Genomic DNA, 21,988 nt, shown 5'->3' with positions numbered 1-21,988 from the left:
AAGCTACCCCGGTCATTTACTAATTGCGGCCATGTTGTCCCTGCAAACTTCTTAATCTCATCCGCCCGCCTAACTTTCTGCCGCCCCCTGCTGCACTTCCCTTCCCTTGGAATCCAGTCCGTAACCCTTAATGACCAATGCCCACCTAACTTTCTGCCGCGCCCTGCTACACTTCCCTTATCTTGGAATCCAGTCCGTAACCCTTAATGACCATCGGTTATCTTCCCTTCTCAGTACATGTCGTGCCCATGCCCATTTCTTTTGATTTCAACTAAGATGTCATTAACTCACATTTGTTCCCTCACCCAATCTGCCCTTATCCCTTAACGTTACACCCATCATTCTTCTTTCCATAGCTCGTTGCGTCGTCCTCAATTTAAGTAGAACCCTTTTCGTAAGCCTCCAGGTTTCTGCCCGTACGTGAGTACTGGTAAGACACAGCTGGTATACACTTGTCTCTTGAGGTATAATGGCAACCTGCTGTTCGTGATCTGAGAATGCCTGCCAAACGCACCCCAGCCCATTTTTATTCTTCTGATTATTTCAGTCTCATGATCCGGATCCACAGTCACTATCTGCCCTAAGTAGATGTATTCCCTTACCACTTCCAGTGCCTTGCTACCTATCGTAAACTGCTGTTCTCTTCCGAGACTGTTAAACATTACTTAGTTTTCTGCAGATTAATTTTTAGACCCACCCTTGTGCTTCACCTCTCCAGGTCAGTGAGCATGCATTGCAATTGGTAGCCTGAGTTACTAAGCAAGGCAATATCATCAGCAAATCGCAAGGTACTAAGGTATTCTCCATTAACTTTTATCCCCAATTCTTCCCAATCCAGGTTTGTGAATACCTCCTGTAAACACACTGTGAATAGCATTGGAGAGATCGTATCTCCCTTCCTGACGCCTTTCTTTATTGGGATGTTGTTGCTTTCTTTATGGAGGACTACGGTGGCTGTGGAGCCGCTATATATATCTTTCAGTATTTTTACATACAGCTCGTCTACACCCCGATTCCGTAATGCCGGCATGACTGCTGAGGTTTCGAGTAAATCATACTCTTTCTCAGGCACAAGTGTACTCACTAAGAAAAGTTTTGTACTTGCTCCACGAGGACTCGCTTGCACAGTTTATCGCATTGTGGTGCAGATGCTTTTTTTTATTACGAAGTTTCCGCAGTTTTTTATTGAACCATGGTTTAGTCTTGTTGTTGGCTGCCGAAACGTATGGAATACAGTAGATTCCCGTTAAGATGAACTCGCATAAGATGAAACCTCGGTTAAGATGAACAGTGGAAGTCGTTTGTTTGGTTTCCCATAGAGTCAATGCAAAAAAAAAAAAAAAATCCACATAATATGAACACTGCACATGCGCTAATCGGATAAGATGAACTTTCACGGCCGGCTGCGCCTTACCCGCGCAGCTTTACTCGACCATCCGAGCAGCACTTTAGGGGAAAGAAAGAAAAAAAAAAAGACATGAATCAAGGCTTTTCTGCACTGTCAACAATCTGTGCGACGCGGGGAGACAAGGAGGCCTAACCACCTCGGTGTTTCTGCGAAGGTTCCGGTGCTCCTCGCTCTCCTCTCCCACCCTTCCTCACTCACTCCTCCCAGCCTGGCTACAAGAATTAGCCGCGCCCTCAAGATCATTCTCTTCTTTGCCTCCCCATCACTGGACCCTCCCCCTCTGCCCTGCACAGCACCAATGCGATGAGCCCTTCATACGAGGCGTTTTCAGCGCTGTGCTACTCCCCTTCCCCCCCTCACCGCAGCACCTCCCGCAATGATCTCTCCTCTTTGTCGCTACAGCAGGTTCGCGTCCTCCGAACTTGCAGACTGCAGGGAGGAAACAGGATGCAGAGAGAGAATGGGAGAGAGAAAGACCAAGCGTGGCCTGGCCAGTAAAGCCAGCGAAAATAAAAAAAGAAGGCGAAGAGAAAGAGCGAGAAAAAAAGCAGCCAATGCTTTTTCTCAATGGTGATCACGTGATAGTGCCATCATGCCAGCACTACCAACCTCCGCGCGTTTGCTGACCGCCAACTACGCAGTAGGCCCTTCGTGGCATGCGTGCAGAATCACTGCGATACTATGAGTGAGGACTCTACTGTGAACTTGGAGAAGAGCAGCATTGTTTCTACGCTGAGCAGTAAGGGTGTCTCCATTGACATGAGTGCGTATGTCAGCTTTAATGAAGGTGTGCAAACATGTACGGCTGACACACTGGAAGCTTTAATTGAAGGGGTGCTCGGCCTGCCATCAGAAGCTGCTGCTGACAGGATGGATGTTGTGCCTGAATGTGCACAAGTGACCTGCAATGCAGCTGACAGTTGCCTGGATACTTTAGTGCAGTTTTTTGAACAATGCGAGCGCACTGAGGAATATCTTAGAAAATTAAGTGAGATGTCTGCATTTGTAGCAGCCAGACGATTTTGTCGACAGGCACAAAAGAAAATATCAGACTGGGCAACAGTCAACAGTGCCTGATGCCTTACTAGGGCAATGTGCAGTGTACCACTAGTAGTGCAATAAATGCTTATATTGCAGTTATTTTTTGCCTGAAAGGCCATTTCATTCATTTGTTCTCATATACGAGGTATTTGGACTGCATGCTCAAACATCATCTTTAGAAGCACTCCTGATAGACGAACTTTTGATAAGACGAACACTTTTCATGATTCCTTGGAGTTTGTCTTAAAGGGAGTCTACTGTATATTCGTTTGCAAGAGCGAGTAATTTGTCTTTGTAAAGTATCCAGTTTTCCTTAACGGAATGTTGGGAAAAAGATGGCAAAAATGAGTGATTGAGAAAAGCTCAAGTTCAGTGTTGATGGCAACGATAGTTAGCTTTGTTATAATCCTAAATCTTTTTATACTAAAATCCAGTAAATAACATTGGTAGCTGGAGCGTTAGCTGAAGCAGCTTATGGTCACTAAAACCGTCAGAAATTAACACAGGACACACAACTTCAGGTGCAGTAGTTAGTGCCAAATCTAGAAGGCCAGAGATTTAAGTCCAGAGTTAATTGAATGAAATTGGTCGCGTGCTTGCACGATGATGACAAGCATGGCCAGTTGATTTGAGGAAAATTAAAATCACTGAGCCGATGAACATAACTAGTTGAACATTTCTGCATGGCAGTAGCCATGCTTTCACATAGATTATCAACAAATGGAAGGCGCATTTCAGGGGGGTGGTAACAGACATCAACCAATATGTTTTCACAAGTCATTTGACAGGCAGCCCAGATAATCTCAAGCGAGGACAAGGTGTCAACTTCATAAAATGAAATAGTTTTATTTATTGCAAGCAAGACATTATCATTGCGATCATGCCGATAAATGCTGAATATGTCACTTTATGTAAAAATTTCACCATCTTAAACAATGTGGTGCAGCCATGTTTCCGTTAAAGCTAGACTGTCAAGATTGCTATCTTCTAACAAAGAACAGAATATATTGCGCTTAGTTAGTATGCTACATATGTTAGTGTACGATATTGTGAGCGAGTGAGATGTGTCAGTATAAAGGTTCAGTTTAGGAATGCGTGCACCCATAGATTTTTTTAGCTATCTGCTACATAGTACGCCGGTGTCAGTATCAACTTAGTACATGTATTCCTTGTTATTAATGCTCATTTTGTCAAGTGACAGTTTGCATGGTTTGTCCTGTGCTTTTGCATGTTCTGGCAGTTTTCTTTCTTGCCAAGTGAGTGCTCAGCAGAGGAGCCTTTTAGCTTCCTTGCAGAAGCCAGAATGTTCTGTTTGTCTTTAAATGTGACAAGCTTAGCGATTATTGGCCTGCATTTATCATGAGCAAGTCGACCAATTCTGTGCACTCATCCAAATTGGTTGTTTGATAAAGTAAGCTCCAACCTTTCAGCGCAGAGTTTGATGACTTTTTGCTCGTCCAGGCTTCACCGGCCTCATCGCTGATGCCAAAAAAAAAAAGTTAATTTGATCTACGTAGTCTGTTTTCGGCATCCTCGCACCTTGAAGTTGTTTTTAACTGGCGTGAAAATGACTGGCTGCTGTCAAGTGTTTCTGTCCCAGATATTTTACATAAGCCAAGGGTGAATTCGAGAGTGACGACTCTGTCCTTAAGGCATTTCACCTCAGCGTCTGTGGCAGGTGACCTCCAAATCAGGACATGCGCTGAGCCCCGCTGACAGCTATGCGCAGCCGCACTAAAGAAAGGAGATGCGTGCCCCTCCTCCCCGCTTGGCCTCACGTGCACTTAATCGCATTACCACAAGCTCGCCCCCCTTTCCCTTAGCTCGTGCAGGAAGACGGTGCTCATCAAGCCACCATCCTCCTCAGCTGACATTCCCACCCACAGCATACAGTGCGCGAGGCACGATAGGATCTTATTGCACACGGACTTTATGCAAAGCATGACACTGCTCAGCCCTGGTGGTTGATCTTTTTTGCATGGCGTGTGATTTGAGAGGCACGTTCGTTGGCAGCTGCTTGTAGTTCACCATTTGACCATCTCCGTCTGCAGAAGTTTCCAGTTATTGTCTCGGTATCACTTTGCGGCGGCAGTAAAATTTCGTTATATTGAAGTTGTGTTAAACACACTTCATTATATGGAGGTTCTAAATACACACTAACCACTTATAACTAGGGTTGTGTGAATTTTCTAATAGCTTGAATATCATATTATATTTTTAAAGTCATACCAAATTCGAAAAATAGATATCCGAAAATGTTCGAATATTCGGTTGGATACGAATATTCGAATCAAATCGAACATATTGCTGGCGGTGTGGGAGCGAACATGGTTCTTAACATTTGTGTCTATCTGATCCAAGTATATTGGGGGGATTTCATGCTACTACTGAAATTTTGCTTGTAGAGCACATTTAGCCACTGAACGTCTAAACGTTGAGGGAAAGCCGGCCTTTCAGTAGCAAGGGGAGCGAGGGTGCAGGCAGCGAGGGTGCACTTTTTCAGCGCCACCCCCAATGCTGAGCTTATTGCTTGACAGGAAGTGCAGTGAGTGATGACTGGCGCAGAGTCAAATGTCTCCGAGTTTACGGGCAATTGATGTAGTACAATAAGGCACAGGCTGGCGAGGACAGCTGGCGGGGATTACTAAATTTTCTAAGTTAACCTGAGCCTAATACACATTTTAGTATAATGGCTTACTAATTTTTTAACAATGACAAGGCAATTGCAATGTTACAACGTAACAAATTAATTCAACTTGCAAATAAATGCATGTGCATATCATTATTCAATATTCGATTTGATATTATCACGTGGTGGTGACGTTAAGACACCACGTGACAATATTCAAAGCTAAGTCTTCGTATTAGATTCGTATTCGGAAATTTTGATATTTGCACACCCCTTCTCATAACGATAGCGGTTTTAACATAACAACGAGAAGCTGCTGCACCATCAACTGCGGTAACGGAATAACCCGCTTACTACGATGCTCTCATGCCGCATTATCGGTTATGACGAAGTCTGGCTGAAAGGTAATGGAATGCGAAGTCCTTGAAAAGAAAAAGTGGCTGCGGCTTAGCTCAGCCGACCCTGGATATGCAAAACGATGGCTTGGTTTAACCTGGTTAACTCTTTCGTTACCATGCCTATTCAAATCATCACCGGTGATTGATGCTTTAGATCTCCAATTTCGACATGTTGGAGCCGTTTTTTTATCCACTTAAGTCCATTCAGTAGTTAGTACAGTTACTGCATTTTCAGAATCAGTTTCAATTTTCACACTCTGGCGACGTGATTTTCGATGAACATTTTTGCGAACTAATGTGCGTATGTTGTAGCGAAAAGAAGTGCGTATGTCACCTTCTGTCATGCTTGAGAAAAAAGCATGCTGCTCACAATTGCACCATATAGCATCAAAATTTTGTGATCAAATGACTCCCAGCCAGTCAAGAATTAAATTATATCACCGGCTCTGCTGTCCGACAGTGCAGAGCAGTAATAACTGAAAATGACGCCAGCTGTTCTCTGTGAGCTTTAGTTTGGAGTCTGAGTCGTTTGATTCCGCCAAAGTGTGTTTCTGAAGGTTCGCCGCATGTCCAACATGTTGGCCTGACATTTTCAACCAGTTTCCTGGAGTTTCTGCTTCAATTCTCTCGTAAAATCCCGGCAAGGGGCGCTGCCGATGTCACTGCACAGTTATCGAAAGTCACTCCCATGGTGTCGTCCCGTGCGGCTATGCTGTACCCACACTTCAATTTGGTGATGAAGACTCGAGTTATGATTCTGAAAATGACAGCAAAGCAGATTCAAGCTCTGATGGCGACAGTATTTTGAGTCATCATGGGACAACCGCAGCTGTTCAGCAGCGAGTTTTCTTTACAGCCTTGAGTCGTCTCCATCCTTGTGTGTGCTTATCTTCCAATCTTTTGCATGACCTGAAAACTCTGCTGATTATCTTCAGGGTGCATACTTCGCTTGGTTATGATCTGCTGCCATCGGCAGCAATGAAACTTCCGTTCACGCAAAGAACGCCATCCATAGCACATCTCAGCCCAGCACTATGGATCAGCGCAAGACAGTTTACAACTGCATGGGATTTCTTTCTACTCTTCTTCTCTGCAGAGGTGATAAAGACAACCAGCGAAAATGCAAACAGATATGCTTGAATGCGTAATCTTGTAATCTATGCTGAGAGCGATCGGTCCTGGAAGAGGTGCGTTACTCTAGACTAACTGGTGAAGTACAATCCTTGGACTTCTCATCGGACCATCCTCAGAAGATGCCAAATAGGCGGAACTGCAAAATGTGTTACGAGGACCACAAAGTTGAACAAAAACTAGACTTTTTGTGGGAAAAGTGCCGAGTGCACCTATGCTTCACAAAACCCAGGAACTGCTTCACTGCATTGCATGAGCAATGAACTGGCCTTTGTTTCTTTTTTGTATCCAAGAAATCGCAGCATACTGAGCATTTATTTTTTCATACACTATTCCTGGGTTATGTATCTTGGAAATGTATATCCTGAATTTCCTTTGATAATAATGTTTTTGTAGATATCATGTTTTTTATTTTTGTTTTTATCAACTGACGGCAAAAGTGGCGCTTCCTAGAGTTTTATGTTTTACCTAATAAATTTTTTTGTTTGCTAACGTATGTTTTTGGAAAGAGCATGTCATTATGTACAATATGCTATGCTGCAATATTATTTGTAGCGGCAAGTAATTTTTTTCAGAGGCCTATAAAAAACAATTTTCACACAGTAACGAAAGAGTTTAGTCTTGGTTTCACTTGGTTAACTTTAGATGTAGCTGTAATTATTATACTTAAGTACGCAATCGTCGTTAAGGCAGGTATGACGGCTGTGCCTAAGTTGGTGGTGAGACATGACTGTGATTAAGCTTGGGTAGACATGCATCGTTCGACGGTGCGACGCCTGCTGTGCCACAGGGAAAGTGCAAGTGCTAGACATGCAAAGACACGCCGTAAACATGCGCAGCGTCAAAGCACAAACCGACAGGGCACGAACGCGTTTGCTACGTTGATCTCAATGGTGTGAGGCCTGTTGCATGCCAGACCCTCTGCAGTGAAGTAGCTCACTGGGCGATATCCGGGGTGTGGTCAGACACTGCTTGGTATCCCGCTCCCACGCAATGCTCAGAAAAGACGGCTCGGCCAAGCTCGCACTGACTAGGCGAGCGCGGCGCTCCTCTTAGCCAGACCCTCGGTGAATCACGGGGTCAGGCGGCGACCCAGTTGCAGGGAGCGCATGCACCAAGCCAGCGGCGGCCGCGGAACTCTGCAAGGCGAGTCACATGATGCGTTGCCAAGGCGACAGCGCAGCTGCAGCCAAATGAAGGTCAAATTGCTGGTGACAGCGAAACTCAGCTCGACGCTGTTAGTAAGGCTTTAAAAAAGAATTTCGAGCCGCTGCACTCTCCGCACCTCCTTAACGACCATCGCTCATCCCCCTCCGCATCGTCAGCCTCGCGTGCCTCTCTCGTTGCCCTCCCACCCCTCCAAACACGAATTGGCTAGGCCCATAGCTCTATGCCACGACACCCTCCAAAACACGACTCCACCAACTGCACTGACAGCACTGCCCCAAGCTTTCTTGCTGGCCCGCTGGCCCCTCATTCTGCGCAGTTCTGCCAACGTATACTCACTCGTGCTCATCTTTGTTGGTTATGTCAGTTGTTCCTGTCCACATATTTTCTTCGCCTCGTTTGACTCGCTGCTGAAACAGAAGATGACTGATTCACCTGCAGAAGTTTGCAGGGACAGCACGGCCACAATTAGTACATGACTGGGGTTGTTGGAAAAGTATGGGAGAGGCCTTTGCCCTGCAGTGGGCTTAAGCAGGCTGCTGATGATGTGATTGGGAATGGCTGGGTTCAACTTGGTCAAGAGGCACTGTGGGGTGCTTCTTTGTGAAATGCCATCCAAGATTTCCAGTTGAGCCTGGTGACATAGAGAGTGCAGCTCGACAGTATCTGCATTTTGCCTTGCCATCCGCCAATTTTGCGAAGTGGTACCAAATTCCACTGGTTGAGCCATTTGCTGACATCATTAATCGAAGAATTAAAGAAAAATGGAAAATGCTGCATTCAACTTATGGAAGAGTTGAAAAGGTTTAGGGAAGAAAAAGCTAACACTCACGAAAAAAATCTTATGCTAAAACGATGAAACTAGTAAAATAACGCAGCACAAAGACAAGTTCTTGTAATGCCTTTCTAAAGTGGTTTGAAAAATGAAGGTAAATTGAATACATATTCTAACTTGAAATGTATTTTTATTGAAGCGTACATTATGAATAATGTAGATCAAGCTTGTCAACTGTCTGTATGATGGCAGTCTACAACAGGGAACAACAGCACGTTTTGGTTATCACCTATTAAAAGTATGCACTACGCTTCCGATGTCAGCACACGCTGTGAAACAGATAGGCGAAGGTGCTTATCGCAATAGGATTGGCGGTAGTAGTTGTAAATGCTGTGTGCAGTGACCCCGGAGAAGATTTGCTGCTACCAAAATGAGAAGCTGAGTGCGCACCGGCATTTTCACACGAAACGGGCGGGTGAGTATTGCGGTGAAGCTGCCGCGGTAGGCAGCTATATACTGTTCTAGAATGTGTGCGCCTTGCGCATTTTTTGTTTACAAGGGATCTAGCAGCCGGAAAACGTGTCATACGATCGCAGTTTGGCGACGTACTGAACGTTGGTGCTGAAAAATCATGTTATCGGGGAACATATGAACTGGTAAAAAATGAGCGTAACTTCATTTGGTCATTTCTTGTGTTCTTGATTACGAACTTGGCGTCAGGAAAACGTACATAATGGGAACGTATCAGCAAGGTTCTACTGTGAGGAATGAGAAGTATGGCACATAATTGTAAATCATACTACATGACATAATCTTTTTTTTTTCATACTATATGATGCTGCTTTTGGGTCATGCATGTGAGAACTCGGAAAGAACAACTCCCAAGGCATTGCCTGCCTTTGTGCGATAGAGTATGGTAGTGCAGCCTCACATCTCGCAGAACCTTCAACTGTGGTCACCATAGTGTCACTCAAATTGGCATTCTTTTGTGCAATTTTTGCAGGTTGTTGAAGAAGATGGCTCAGAGAGGCCTCTCGGCCATGGTGAGCAGCTGTGTGCAGGCATTGTATATCGTGGTGGAAACTGGATGGCATTGTGCGAACGATGGCTTGGCGGCCATCGCGCACTCTATGTTGGCGACTCATTGGTGGATGACATTGTTGCTTCACAAGGCTGCTGTGAAAGTGTAGCTATTCTTGAAGAATTGACTGTTGAAGCTGCTGCACCGGAACTTGCAGTGCACGATGGAATTGAATACCTTCTGTCTGATGTTTGGGGCTCAGTATTTGCATCACCGCAGGGTCCAAGCTATCTGACAAAGGCCGTTTGTGGGGCAGCAAAATTGGCAGTGCCAGATGTAGTGCAGCTAGCCAAGTTGACGCAAAGCACAAGAATTCCAGCATTCGATGGCACTGTGGGTCTCTCTGGTTTCTATCCAAGACCACCAGAATCATTGGTTGCTCTGCTTGCACGTTCATCTGTGGAGGAAAGTAGGAGACATTGAGTAGACTAGCAAATGCCGTTTTCTGTGCTAGCCAGCATGGCCTGTCTAAATCCAAAATATCATAGGAGACCATAAAATGCAATGTGCAAGCACACTTTTTCTCGGTGCCTGGAATCGTTGATGAAAATTTCAGAGCTAATTAGCTGATTTTCAGATTTATGCTAATGTACCTCTGTCATACTAGCAACAAATGATAAAGAATAGGCACTTGTAATTTTTGACTGAAACTAGCCGAATTTTTATTTTGCTTGCTAGTAGCAGCAGTAGTCATTGTTTTGAAATAAATCTAGGAAAAAGGAAGGGAAAGAAATTGCTGACCGCACTGTAACTGTTTAGCATTGTCTGTTGATGGCAGTCAGCAGGGGAAGAATCTGGGTAGGAGAATAAAAGGACAGGGAAAGAGGATAGAGTAAGAGAGGTAACTAACTTTTGTTGGTTTGCTTGCTTCCCACCAATAGTAATTTTAGTTCAAAGGGAAGTTACAGACATAGTCATTGCTAATTGACTATTATACAATGTTATTGGCTTGTTTACAAAGATCTGTATTGCATGTGTTCTGTTTTTTTTTTTGTGTTAAATGTCTTTCGGGTGGTCAGACTTGCTGTAACTGCATGCAACAAAAACATGTACTGTTATTGCTTATATCTTTGCAACTGTACTACTCATCCTCCTTTGGTATCTTTCTGTAGAATAAAGGAGCCATTACTCAACCACGCATGTGTTGCATAAGCAGATGGCGCCGTCGTCACGCCATGCCTCAGAACGGCCCCATATACTACAGGATAATTGAAAGCGTAAATAGAAAACCAGATCAAAAATAAAGTGAGAGAAGCAGTGACAGCAAATTGAATGCAAAGAATGGAGCCATAGATATTTACAAGAATGGCAAAAAGAAATTGAAGATAAAAGCTTTGTAATAACCAAATGGCAGTGCCTTGCTGTTTGAGGCCAGATCTGGTTGCCTAAGGATAAAAACATACTGGAGCAAGTATTCACAACAGGATAAGGCACTTGTGTGCTTTGCTTTTGAAGTACTGGACAATGGACTTGAGTTTATCAAGTGCTGTCCCAATAGATGCCAGAATGGCATCTGTGACTACCAAATTCAAAGTACACACAAAACAACCCAAGTGTCAAGTTTTTAATTTCCTAACCGCTGCTTTCATATTAGCAGCATTGTCACTGACAACTGCACAAATTTTATTTCGGATAGGAAACCTTTCTAAAACTTCATTTACCCGAGTAGCTATATTGTGACTCATATATCTCTATCGGAAAATTCTAAACATTCAATCAGACGCGATCATAAGCAAATAGCCTGATCAAAGTAATGAGCACTAAGGGCATAACAGTTAATATTAGTCCATCCATCACATATCAAGCAAATAGCTGGGGCATCAAGCAGAGCTGATTTAATTTTATCTTAAGAGCTTGCTGTGAACAGCGGGCAACAAACTATTTGTGAGTGTCTTACGGCTCGGTAAGCTATAATTTGGATTCAAAATATTGAGTTTTCGAAATTCCTGATCTTGAACCAGTGAAAACGAATGGTATTCTTCGCAAATCATCTTGTGTAATTGAACATCAATCAACTTTTTTTTTCTGCGCTGACACTGGTTTAACTGCTTCAACATATTGAGTGAAAAATGGCTGCGATAACTGGTTTGAGCTAAGCCTAGGCGTAGAGAACGGTGTTGACGAAGCTGTCAAAATTGAAACTGGCAACAACAAACCACTTTCTTATACGTCCGAATAGTCCGATAATGAGCTCAGGCTCCTTGTACTTGAAGGGCTTGAAAATGGCGCCGAGGCAGGAGCAGCAGGGAAGTCGACGCTCTCACCACTCGCGGAATGTGATCGAGAGTGGCTGGGTTCAACTCGGTCAAGGGGCACTGTGGGGTGCTTCGTCAAATGCCGTCTAAGATTTCTGGTCGAGCCAGGTGACCTAGAAAGCGCAGCTTGACAGTTTCAGTATTTCGCCTTGCTGTTTGCCAATTTTGTGAAGTGGTACCAAATTCCACTGGTTGAGTGATTTGCTGACATCATTAATCTAGGAATTAAAGAATAAATGGAAAATGCTGCATTGAAATTTTGCAAGAGTTGAAAAGGTTTAGTGAAAAAAGAAAACTAACATTCATGAAAAAATCTGGTGGTGGTCTCGTGCTGACGATGCCCTCTCGGTGAGCGCATATTTCCCCCCTCATCTTTTAAGAGATTCAATACATACAAGGATTTGTCTCGCAAACCAGATTTATTTCAAGGGAATTTTCCTCGTCTCAATAATTTGTCTCGTCGTATTCGAGTGCTGATTGCCGTGTTATAGTTTGTTAACGGAGCTTTCCCTCAAGTCTAAATATTTTAAGGCAGTTTGTCGTGTACGTACCATGGCCACGCACGCTTATATCGCCTTTCCATTTCTTTTACCACGGTTGCGCTTTAAAACCACGGCGCTGCAAGTTTGCTTCAAAGACTTTCCTTTCCTTCCCTCTTCTCCGCCCTTAAACTGGCTCTCTTAACTACTACACGCAGAGACAAAGAAACAGCGCGCGCTTTAGATCCTATAGATGAGATGAATATTTACAATTATTATTAGGGTTATAATTATATTCGAGTGCTGATTGCCGTGTTATAGTTTGTTAACGGAGCTTTCCCTCAAGTCTAAATATTTTAAGGCAGTTTGTCGTGTACGTATCATGGCCACGCACGCTTATATCGCCTTTCCGTTTCTCTACCACGGTTGCGCTTTAAAACCAAGGCGCTGCAATATTGCTTCCCTCTCCTTCCTTCTTCTCCGCCCTTAAACTGGCTCTATTAGTCCTATTAGGGTTATTATAATTACACGAAGGTATTTCGCCCTCGCCAGCAGCAGTACTTGAGATAGCTATTCCGGCGGCTAGCTTCCCACGCTATGCGTGCCGCCCTCGCACCTGTTTAAGCTTTTTCCTAGACGCTAGAGCTATACAATGTCCGCGCAACCTTGAGCGATCGGAAAGCGCGTTTTCCACCCTTGGCCGGCGGAGAGGGGAGGCTTCGTTCCGGCCGCGAAGCTCTCCACATCCCCGTAAGGAGCCTGGTGGTGGTCTCGTGCTGACGATGCCCTCTCGGTGAGCGCATATTTCCCCCCTCATCTTTTAAGAGATTCAATACATACAAGCATTTGTCTCGCAAACCAGATTTATTTCAAGGGAATTTTCCTCGTCTCAATAATTTGTCTCGTCGTATTCGAGTGCTGATTGCCGTGTTATAGTTTGTTAACGGAGCTTTCCCTCAAGTCTAAATATTTTAAGGCAGTTTGTCGTGTACATATCATGGCCACGCACGCTTATATCGCCTTTCCGTTTCTCTACCACGGTTGCGCTTTAAAACCACGGCGCTGCAAGTTTGCTTCAAAGACTTTCCTTTCCTTCCCTCTTCTCCGCCCTTAAACTGGCTCTCTTAACTACTACAGGCAGAGACAAAGAAGCAGCACGCGCTTTAGATCCTATAGATGAGATGAATATTTACAATTATTATTAGGGTTATAATTATATTCGAGTGCTGATTGCCGTGTTATAGTTTGTTAACGGAGCTTTCCCTCAAGTCTAAATATTTTAAGGCAGTTTGTCGTGTACGTATCATGGCCACGCACGCTTATATCGCCTTTCCGTTTCTCTACCACGGTTGCGCTTTAAAACCAAGGCGCTGCAATATTGCTTCCCTCTCCTTCCTTCTTCTCCGCCCTTAAACTGGCTCTATTAGTCCTATTAGGGTTATTATAATTACACGAAAGTATTTCGCCCTCGCCAGCAGCAGTACTTGAGATAGCTATACCGGCGGCTAGCTTCCCACGCTATGCGTGCCGCCCTCGCACCTGTTTAAGGTTTTTCCTAGACGCTAGAGCTATACAATGTCCGCGCAACTTTGAGCGATCGGAAAGCGCGTTTTCCACCCTTGGCCGGCGGAGAGGGGAGGCTTCGTTCCGGCCGCGAAGCTCTCCGCATCTCAGTAAGGTGCCTGGTGGTGGTCTCGTGCTGACGATGCCCTCTCGGTGAGCGCATATTTCCCCCCTCATCTTTTAAGAGATTCAATACATACAAGCATTTGTCTCGCAAACCAGATTTATTTTAAGGGAATTTTCCTCGTCTCAATAATTTGTCTCGTCGTATTCGAATGCTGATTGCCGTGTTATAGTTAACGGAGCTTTCCCTCAAGTCTAAATATTTTAAGGCAGTTTGTCGTGTACGTATCATGGCCACGCACGCTTATATCGCCTTTCCGTTTCTCTACCACGGTTGCGCTTTAAAACCACGGCGCTGCAAGTTTGCTTCAAAGACTTTCCTTTCCTTCCCTCTTCTCCGCCTTTAAACTGGCTCTCTTAACTACTACACGCAGAGACAAAGAAACAGCACGCGCTTTAGATCCTATAGATGAGATGAATATTTACAATTACTATTAGGGTTATAATTATATTCGAGTGCTGCTTGCCGTGTTATAGTTTGTTAACGGAGCTTTCCCTCAAGTCTAAATATTTTAAGGCAGTTTGTCGTGTACGCACGCTTATATCGCCTTTCCATTTCTCTACCACGGTTGCGCTTTAAAACCAAGGCGCTGCAATATTGCTTCCCTCTCCTTCCATCTTCTCCGCCCTTAAACTGGCTCTATTAGTCCTATTAGGGTTATTATAATTACACGAAGGTATTTCGCCCTCGCCAGCAGCAGTACTTGAGATAGCTATTGCGGCGGCTAGCTTCCCACGCTATGCGTGCCGCCCTCGCACCTGTTTAAGCTTTTTCCTAGACGCTAGAGCTATACAATGTCCGCGCAACCTTGAGCGATCGGAAAGCGGGTTTTCCACCCTTGGCCGGCGGAGAGGGGAGGCTTCGTTCCGGCCGCGAAGCTCTCCGCATCTCAGTAAGGTGCCTGGTGGTGGTCTCGTGCTGACGATGCCCTCTCGGTGAGCGCATATTTCCCCCCTCATCTTTTAAGAGATTCAATACATACAAGCATTTGTCTCGCAAACCAGATTTATTTCAAGGGAATTTTCCTCGTCTCAATAATTTGTCTCGTTGTATTCGAGTGCTGATTGCCGTGTTATAGTTTGTTAACGGAGCTTTCCCTCAAGTCTAAATATTTTAAGGCAGTTTGTCGTGTACGTATCATGGCCACGCACGCTTATATCGCCTTTCCGTTTCTCTACCACGGTTGCGCTTTAAAACCACGGCGCTGCAAGTTTGCTTCAAAGACTTTCCTTTCGTTCCCTCTTCTCCGCCCTTAAACTGGCTCTCTTGACTACTACACGCAGAGACAAAGAAACAGCATGCGCTTTAGATCCTATAGATGAGATGAATATTTACAATTATTATTAGGGTTATAATTATATTCGAGTGTTGACTGCCGTGTTATAGTTTGTTAACGGAGCTTTCCCTCAAGTCTAAATATTTTAAGGCAGTTTGTCGTGTACGTATCATGGCCACGCACGCTTATATCGCCTTTCCGTTTCTCTACCACGGTTGCGCTTTAAAACCAAGGCGCTGCAATATTGCTTCCCTCTCCTTCCTTCTTCTCCGCCCTTAAACTGGCTCTATTAGTCCTATTAGGGTTATTATAATTACACGAAGGTATTTCGCCCTCGCCAGCAGCAGTACTTGAGATAGCTATTCCGGCGGCTAGCTTCCCACGCTATGCGTGCCGCCCTCGCACCTGTTTAAGCTTTTTCCATGACGCTAGAGCTATACAATGTCCGCGCAACCTTGAGCGATCGGAAAGCGCGTTTTCCACCCTTGGCCGGCGGGGAGGGGAGGCTTCGTTCCGGCCGCGAAGCTCTCCGCATCTCAGTAAGGTGCCTGGTGGTGGTCTCGTGCTGACGATGCCCTCTCGGTGAGCGCATATTTCCCCCCTCATCTTTTAAGAGATTCAATACATACAAGCATTTGTCTCGCAAACCAGATTTATTTCAAGGGAATTTTCCTCGTCTCAATAATTTGTCTCGTCGTATTCGAGTGCTGATTTCCGTGTTATAGTTTGTTAACGGAGCTTTCCCTGAAGTAAAATAATAACGCAGCACAAAGACAAGTTCTTGTAATGTCTTTTTAAATGTGATTGAAAAATGAAGTTAAATTGAGTGCACATTTTAACTTGAAATGTATTCTTGTAGAAATGTGCGTCTTGAATACTGTAGACCAAGCATGTCAACTCTCTATGTAGCATACTGTAAGCAAATGATTCTTAGTTACTACAGGAATTTTTTAAACCAAACAGTCACTGTTTCATCCGAATCTACATTCTTGTTCAGTCGTGCTTACACTCTCTATCATGGATTCTAACCAGCTAGCCCGCCAACGTGTTTTAGGTTTATTAACTTGGCATTACTTTAGATTTACACTGTATACGTATTCAGTACAAAACCGTCATACCGGTCGTCGACAGCCTGCCTGACTGCCCTGGTCTCCCCTTGTGAAGTGACGCCATGGGCTGCTGTCTCTTTGCTCACCGCGAAAAGACTCAGACCCCTCCCTTAAATTGGTTTCCACAGCATCCTAGCGACCCACGGACTGTTGGGAGGCACAAGCTTTTCCACTAATCGCCTACTCAGACCAATCAGGCAAGCCGACATGATCCAGTAGGGGCCAGAGTTTAAAGGGCCCCTGAAACAGTTCGGACAAATTTTGTAGACGCATAGGGTAGAGCTAAGGTTAATCATTCGCACCACAATTTGTGTGAAGCTTCTCGTGTTAAGAGAGCTGCTGGCGATTACAAGTTACTCTCCTCCATAGCCATGCATTTTCTCTTCAACTCGTTCGCCGACTGATCGGGGCTAAGCTCTGCCTTCACTGGCTCTGCGTCATGATGGCACGTCGTGTCATTTACTTCGGGTTCTCTAGGAGCAAGCGCACGAAGCCTCTCCAACCTCTCCTCCAGCTACTTTGCATGCAGTCGACCCCTAGCGAGAACTATCAAAGCAGCGTGCGTTGCGAGCATTCTGTCGCAGCGCTGGACGTGGCTGGTATTCCGGTAACCACAGGCAAGCTAGGTGTTTCGACGGATGGGTGGAGGCTTAAACTCAAGCTGAGGAAGGAACTTTAGCGAAGACGTGCATGAGTGGCCTGATCGGTCTGCAAGGTCCAGCGACCTGTTGGCGTAGAGCTTAAGAAAGCCAAACAAATAGCTATACAAACCAGCCAAACAAAGAGCTAATATTGCTCTAACCAAGTGCAAAACATTTTAAACATTTACAAAAACGTGTTAATGATTACACTCCTGCGAAAAATTTACCTCAGCTTCGTTATTACTACTGTGTTGGAGGCGCAATGCTCCGTCGTTCTGTGACTGTTTCTGCCACATGATCACCTTTTGTTCGCTGAAATTTTACAAAGGACGCAATGGAAGATCGACTCACACCGACAGATATCAACTAAAGGGCAAGTCGGACTTTTATCTTGCCTCTGTGGCTCGAAAAAAGCCTTGACGCGCCGACCCGCTGCGCTAGCCCTAGCGCCAGCGTGGTCGCGGCGGAGTTGCCCATCCGCTTTCAATAGGTGAAGCGCCAATAGTGACGGCACACAAGAAGAAATAGAGACGGGACAAGGCAATACTTTCAACTGTTTTAACTGTTGGAAAGTAGGCCATCGAATTGACATGTGTCCCTAAGAACGAAAGGCAGAATGCAAGAGATGTGGTGAGGAGACACATGCCACACCGGAGTGGGGCACCAAGCCCGCACGCATTGCTCGGTGCATAGTATTGTTACGTGCGAAGGAGACCGTTTTTAACCCTTACGGATGAAGGGGACCGTTTACTTTAGGTCGCGAAGGTGAGCGCAAGAGCGGCCAGCTGGTTAAGCAACTCAGCGTCGTTCTCTTCTTCCTTCCTCTTCTCAGCACCGCAAGCACGTTCACCGGTCTTCGTTTTCTTCATGCGTAACATTCCCCTTGTCACAGATAAAGCCCGCCGGGCAAGTTAATCCATTTGCCTTGACGTGAACAATTTCAAGCGGGCGACATGGACCACTTGTGTCTTGGCAGCTCTTCTACCACTTGCCGTGAGGCGAGCTATGTTATACGTGACTTCCGTCAGTCTGCTAACAATAACAAACGGTGCATCGTAGGTGGCCAAAAGCTTTTGGCATAACCCGCGTTTCGGTACTGGAGTCCACAGCCAGACTAAATCACCAGGGCGATAGGTTACCGGACGGTGGCGAATGTCGTAGCGTTCTTTCGATCTGTCCTGCGATGCCAAAGTGCGCAAACGAGCAATACGACGAGCTTCTTCGGCAAGGCAGAGAGTCTCGGCGACAGTGGGATTTTCATGACTACAGAAAGGGAAAACAGTGTCGATTGTGTACCGGGGTGGCCGTGCGTACAGCAGGAAGAAAGGGCTATAGCCGGTAGTCTCGTGCTTGGCGGTGTTGAACGCGCGTACGTGATAAAAGGCAGTACGTCATCCCAGTTCTTGTGGTCGGATGAAACATACATGGATAGCATGTTTACAATTGTTCGGTTGGTGCGCTCCGTAAGCCCATTTATTTGTGGATGGTATGGTGTCGAGTGACGCAAGTGGGATCCACACAAATGAAGCAGCTCCTCTACGACGTCCGCTGTGAATTGTCGTCCACGGCCGCTGATGATCACGCGAGGCGGACCATGTCGCAGGATCACATATTGCAGCAGGAATGTTGAAACGTCAGTGGCAGTTGCGGAGGGCACGGCCGCCGTCTCGCAGTAGCGCGTGAGGTAGTCGACGCAAACTATCCAACGATTTAAAGAATACATTGTTGCGCCAAAAAACGAAAAATAAAGACTTGGGAAGGAAGAGTACGAAAAGACAGATTGAGCGCTGAACTTCAACTGATTTTATTCTTACAGCGGGGCAGGGAGAATGAACAAATGCGCATGCGTACATCAGTGTTGCCTAGAGCGAATCCAGTGACGTTTTGAACAGTTGCAACTCATTTTCAAACAGAAAAACAGACGTGTCACTAATACAACTCGTGCCTCTCTTTTTAATGTGATATGCCTCCAAAAGTTCTCTCGCTAACGTATCACCACTCCTGCCAAGTATCTTGATCTCACGCAGCAGTGGCTGGCATCTGCCTTCCATGGCAGGAGTGGTGATACGTTAGCGAGAGAACTTTTGGAGGCATATCACATTAAAAAGAGAGGCACGAGTTGTATTAGTGACACGTCTGTTTTTCTGTTTGAAAATGAGTTGCAACTGTTCAAAACGTCACTGGATTCGCTCTAGGCAACACTGATGTACGCATGCGCATTTGTTCATTCTCCCTGCCCCGCTGTAAGAATAAAATCAGTTGAAGTTCAGCGCTCAATCTGTCTTTTCTTACTCTTCCTTCCCAAGTCTTTATTTTTCGTTTTTTGGCGCAACAATGTATTCTTTAGATCCCAACCAACTCGCCCAGCAACAAGTTCTACTCGACTATCCAACGATTTCCCTTGGCTGATTTTGGAAATGGACCTACGAAGTCAATGCCCACTTGTTGGAAAGGCGTGCTTGGAGGCGGGATCGGCTGCAGGAGACCAGCTGGAGCAGTAGATGGCCGTTTGTGGCGCTGACACTGCAAGCAGCTGGCCACAACGTCTCAACAGACTGTCGCATTCCAGGCCAATAAAAGCGCTCCTGAATCCGGTAGAGCGTCCTCGCCGAACCTAAATGGCCAGACGTAGGGTCATCGTGCGTAGCACTCAGAATCGCTGTGCGAAGGCTCTCCAGTACCACTAGGAGGAAACGTGCGCCAGTGCTGGAAAAGTTCTTATACAGGAGTCCATCACGTACACAGAAATGGTTTGCTGCCGTCGAGGCGGTCGCAGCCGTGAAGAGCGGTGTTAATTTATCGTCTTTTCGCTGTTCGGCTTTGAAGCAGTCGAAGTCTGGAAAATGCGGCGACACAGAAGCCACGAGGTGATCGAAGTCGTTGGCGTCACAGTCCGTGATGCTGAGTGGCATACGCGAGAGGCAGGCCGTGTCAGCGTGTCGTTGACCGCTCTTATAAGATACGGTGAAGCTGTATTCTTGCAGTCGGAGTGCCCAGCGCGCAAGGCGGCCACAAGGGTCACGAAGATTCACAAGCCAACACAATGAGTGGTGGTCGGTGACCACTGTAAAGGGGCGTCCATACAGGTAAGAACGAAACCGCTGAACCGCAAATATTACCGCGAGGCATTCTTGTTCCGTGACAGTGTAATTCTGCTCGGGCCTACTTAATGAGCGGCTTGCATATGCGATCACGTGTTCGCGGTCACCGTAGCGTTGAACTAGAACGGCACCAATACCTATGCCACTGGCATCCGTATGGAGTTCCGTTGGAGCTGAAGGACTGAAGTGTTGAAGAACCGGTCGTGACGTCAGCAGAAACTTCAACTGACGAAAAGAAGAGTCGCACTCCGGAGTCCACTCAAAGGGGGTGTCCTTTCGTAGCAGGCATGTCAGCGGATACGCGACGTCGGCGAACTTAGGAATAAATCGGCGGAAATAGGAACAAAGCCCCAGAAAACTACGGAGCTCCCTGACAGAGCGCGGTGCACCGAACGCTTCAACGGCTGCTGTTTTCTGGGGATCAAGGCGGATGCCATCCTTGTTGACAAGGTGCCCAAGCACAAGGGTTTGGCATTCACCAAAGTGGCATTTCTTAGAGTTTAAAACTAGGCCAGCGTTTCTGATGCAGTTCAGGACAATATCCAGGCGCGAGTTGTGTTCGCTGAAGGTGCGGCCAAAGATGACGACGTCGTCGAGGTAGCACATGCAGATGTTCCACTTCAAGCCGCGCAGAACAGTGTCCATAAATCTCTCGAAAGTTGCCGGAGCGTTGCACAATCCAAATGGCATCACATAAAATTCGAAGAGCCCGTCAGGGGTTACAAAGGCAGTCTTCTCCTTGTCGTCAGGATGCATCGGAATTTGCCAATAGCCAGATCGTAAATCTACTGAGGCGGAATGAAGGCAGTCTATTGCGTCATCAATACGTGGGAGTGGGTACACGTCCTTTTTGTTATAGCATTCAAACGGCGATAGTCGACGCAAAATCTCCAAGATCCATCTTTTTTTTTAACAAGAATCACTGGAGCTGCCCACGGACTCGCTGACTCTTGTACGACTCCCTTTTTCATCATTTCGTGCACTTGTTCGTTGATAATCTGACGCTCTGATGGTGAAACACGATATGGCTTTTGTCTAATCGGATTTGCCGAACCCGTGTTGATGGTATGGCGCGTTCGAGACGCAGGGATCGCAGGTATTTTGTCCTTCTGCGCAAAGTCGAATACTGAAACGTGCTTCGAAAGCACACGCACTAACGTTCGGCGTTCACTCGTGCTGAGCGATTTATTTACCATCGACATAAGGGCTGTTTCCGAACTGTGGCCATCAGGTTCTTCCGGCACATCTGTAAGTTCAGCCACTGATTAGGAGCATCAGTTCTACGGTAGCTTCGAAGCTGTCGGAATAGGCGCCGCAACAGACAACACGGTAGATGACGCAGGTATGACCGTATCACCACAAACACACAGTGTAGTTTCGCGACCTACAGGGTTCTCCAGGAGTCCTGATAGAATCGCACCACTTATGAATACTTTCCCTGTGCGGCAGTCGACAGTAGCGCCACACTCCCGCAAGAAGTCCATGCCGAGAATAACATCATGGTCGACCGACGAATAATTACAAACTCTGTCGTAATAACATGGCCTCCCAAAAACACGTCAGCACTACACACCCCAATAGGTCACAACGGCTCGCCACTCACTCCACAGAACTTTGAATCTTCGTCCCATTTAAACAAAACCTTTCACCCTAAGACGTGTTTAAAAGAGACACTCATAACAGAAATTGTTGCGCCTGTGTCCACCAGAGCCACCAAAGGGACATTATCTACAAAAACGCGCACTTTGTTTTTCAGCATCAACACAGGAGGTATTTCTGTCAGTAGCATGTCTCCAGCGACCTCACCTCC

The 21,988-nt window shown here is 45.9% G+C and overlaps 1 protein-coding gene across 1 annotated transcript in view; it reads left to right on the top strand.

The window, feature by feature from the left end:
* Nt5a (5' nucleotidase A) overlaps positions 1 to 10,768 on the top strand; it is a 75,523-nt gene extending 64,755 nt beyond the window's left edge. Inside the window, exon 4 of the mRNA XM_075698171.1 lies at positions 9,553 to 10,768. Within this exon, the coding sequence (XP_075554286.1) occupies positions 9,553 to 10,053 (501 nt within the window). The 3' untranslated portion in view covers positions 10,054 to 10,768. The remainder of the gene's footprint in view (positions 1 to 9,552) is intronic.
* The last annotated feature ends 11,220 nt before the right edge of the window (positions 10,769 to 21,988 follow it).

This window comes from Dermacentor variabilis, chromosome 7 (genome assembly GCF_050947875.1).
Source record: "Dermacentor variabilis isolate Ectoservices chromosome 7, ASM5094787v1, whole genome shotgun sequence".
Classification (NCBI taxonomy): Eukaryota; Metazoa; Arthropoda; class Arachnida; order Ixodida; family Ixodidae; genus Dermacentor; species Dermacentor variabilis.
The sequence above is the reverse complement of the archived record's forward strand: the minus strand, read 5'-3'. Positions and strand labels throughout refer to the sequence as shown.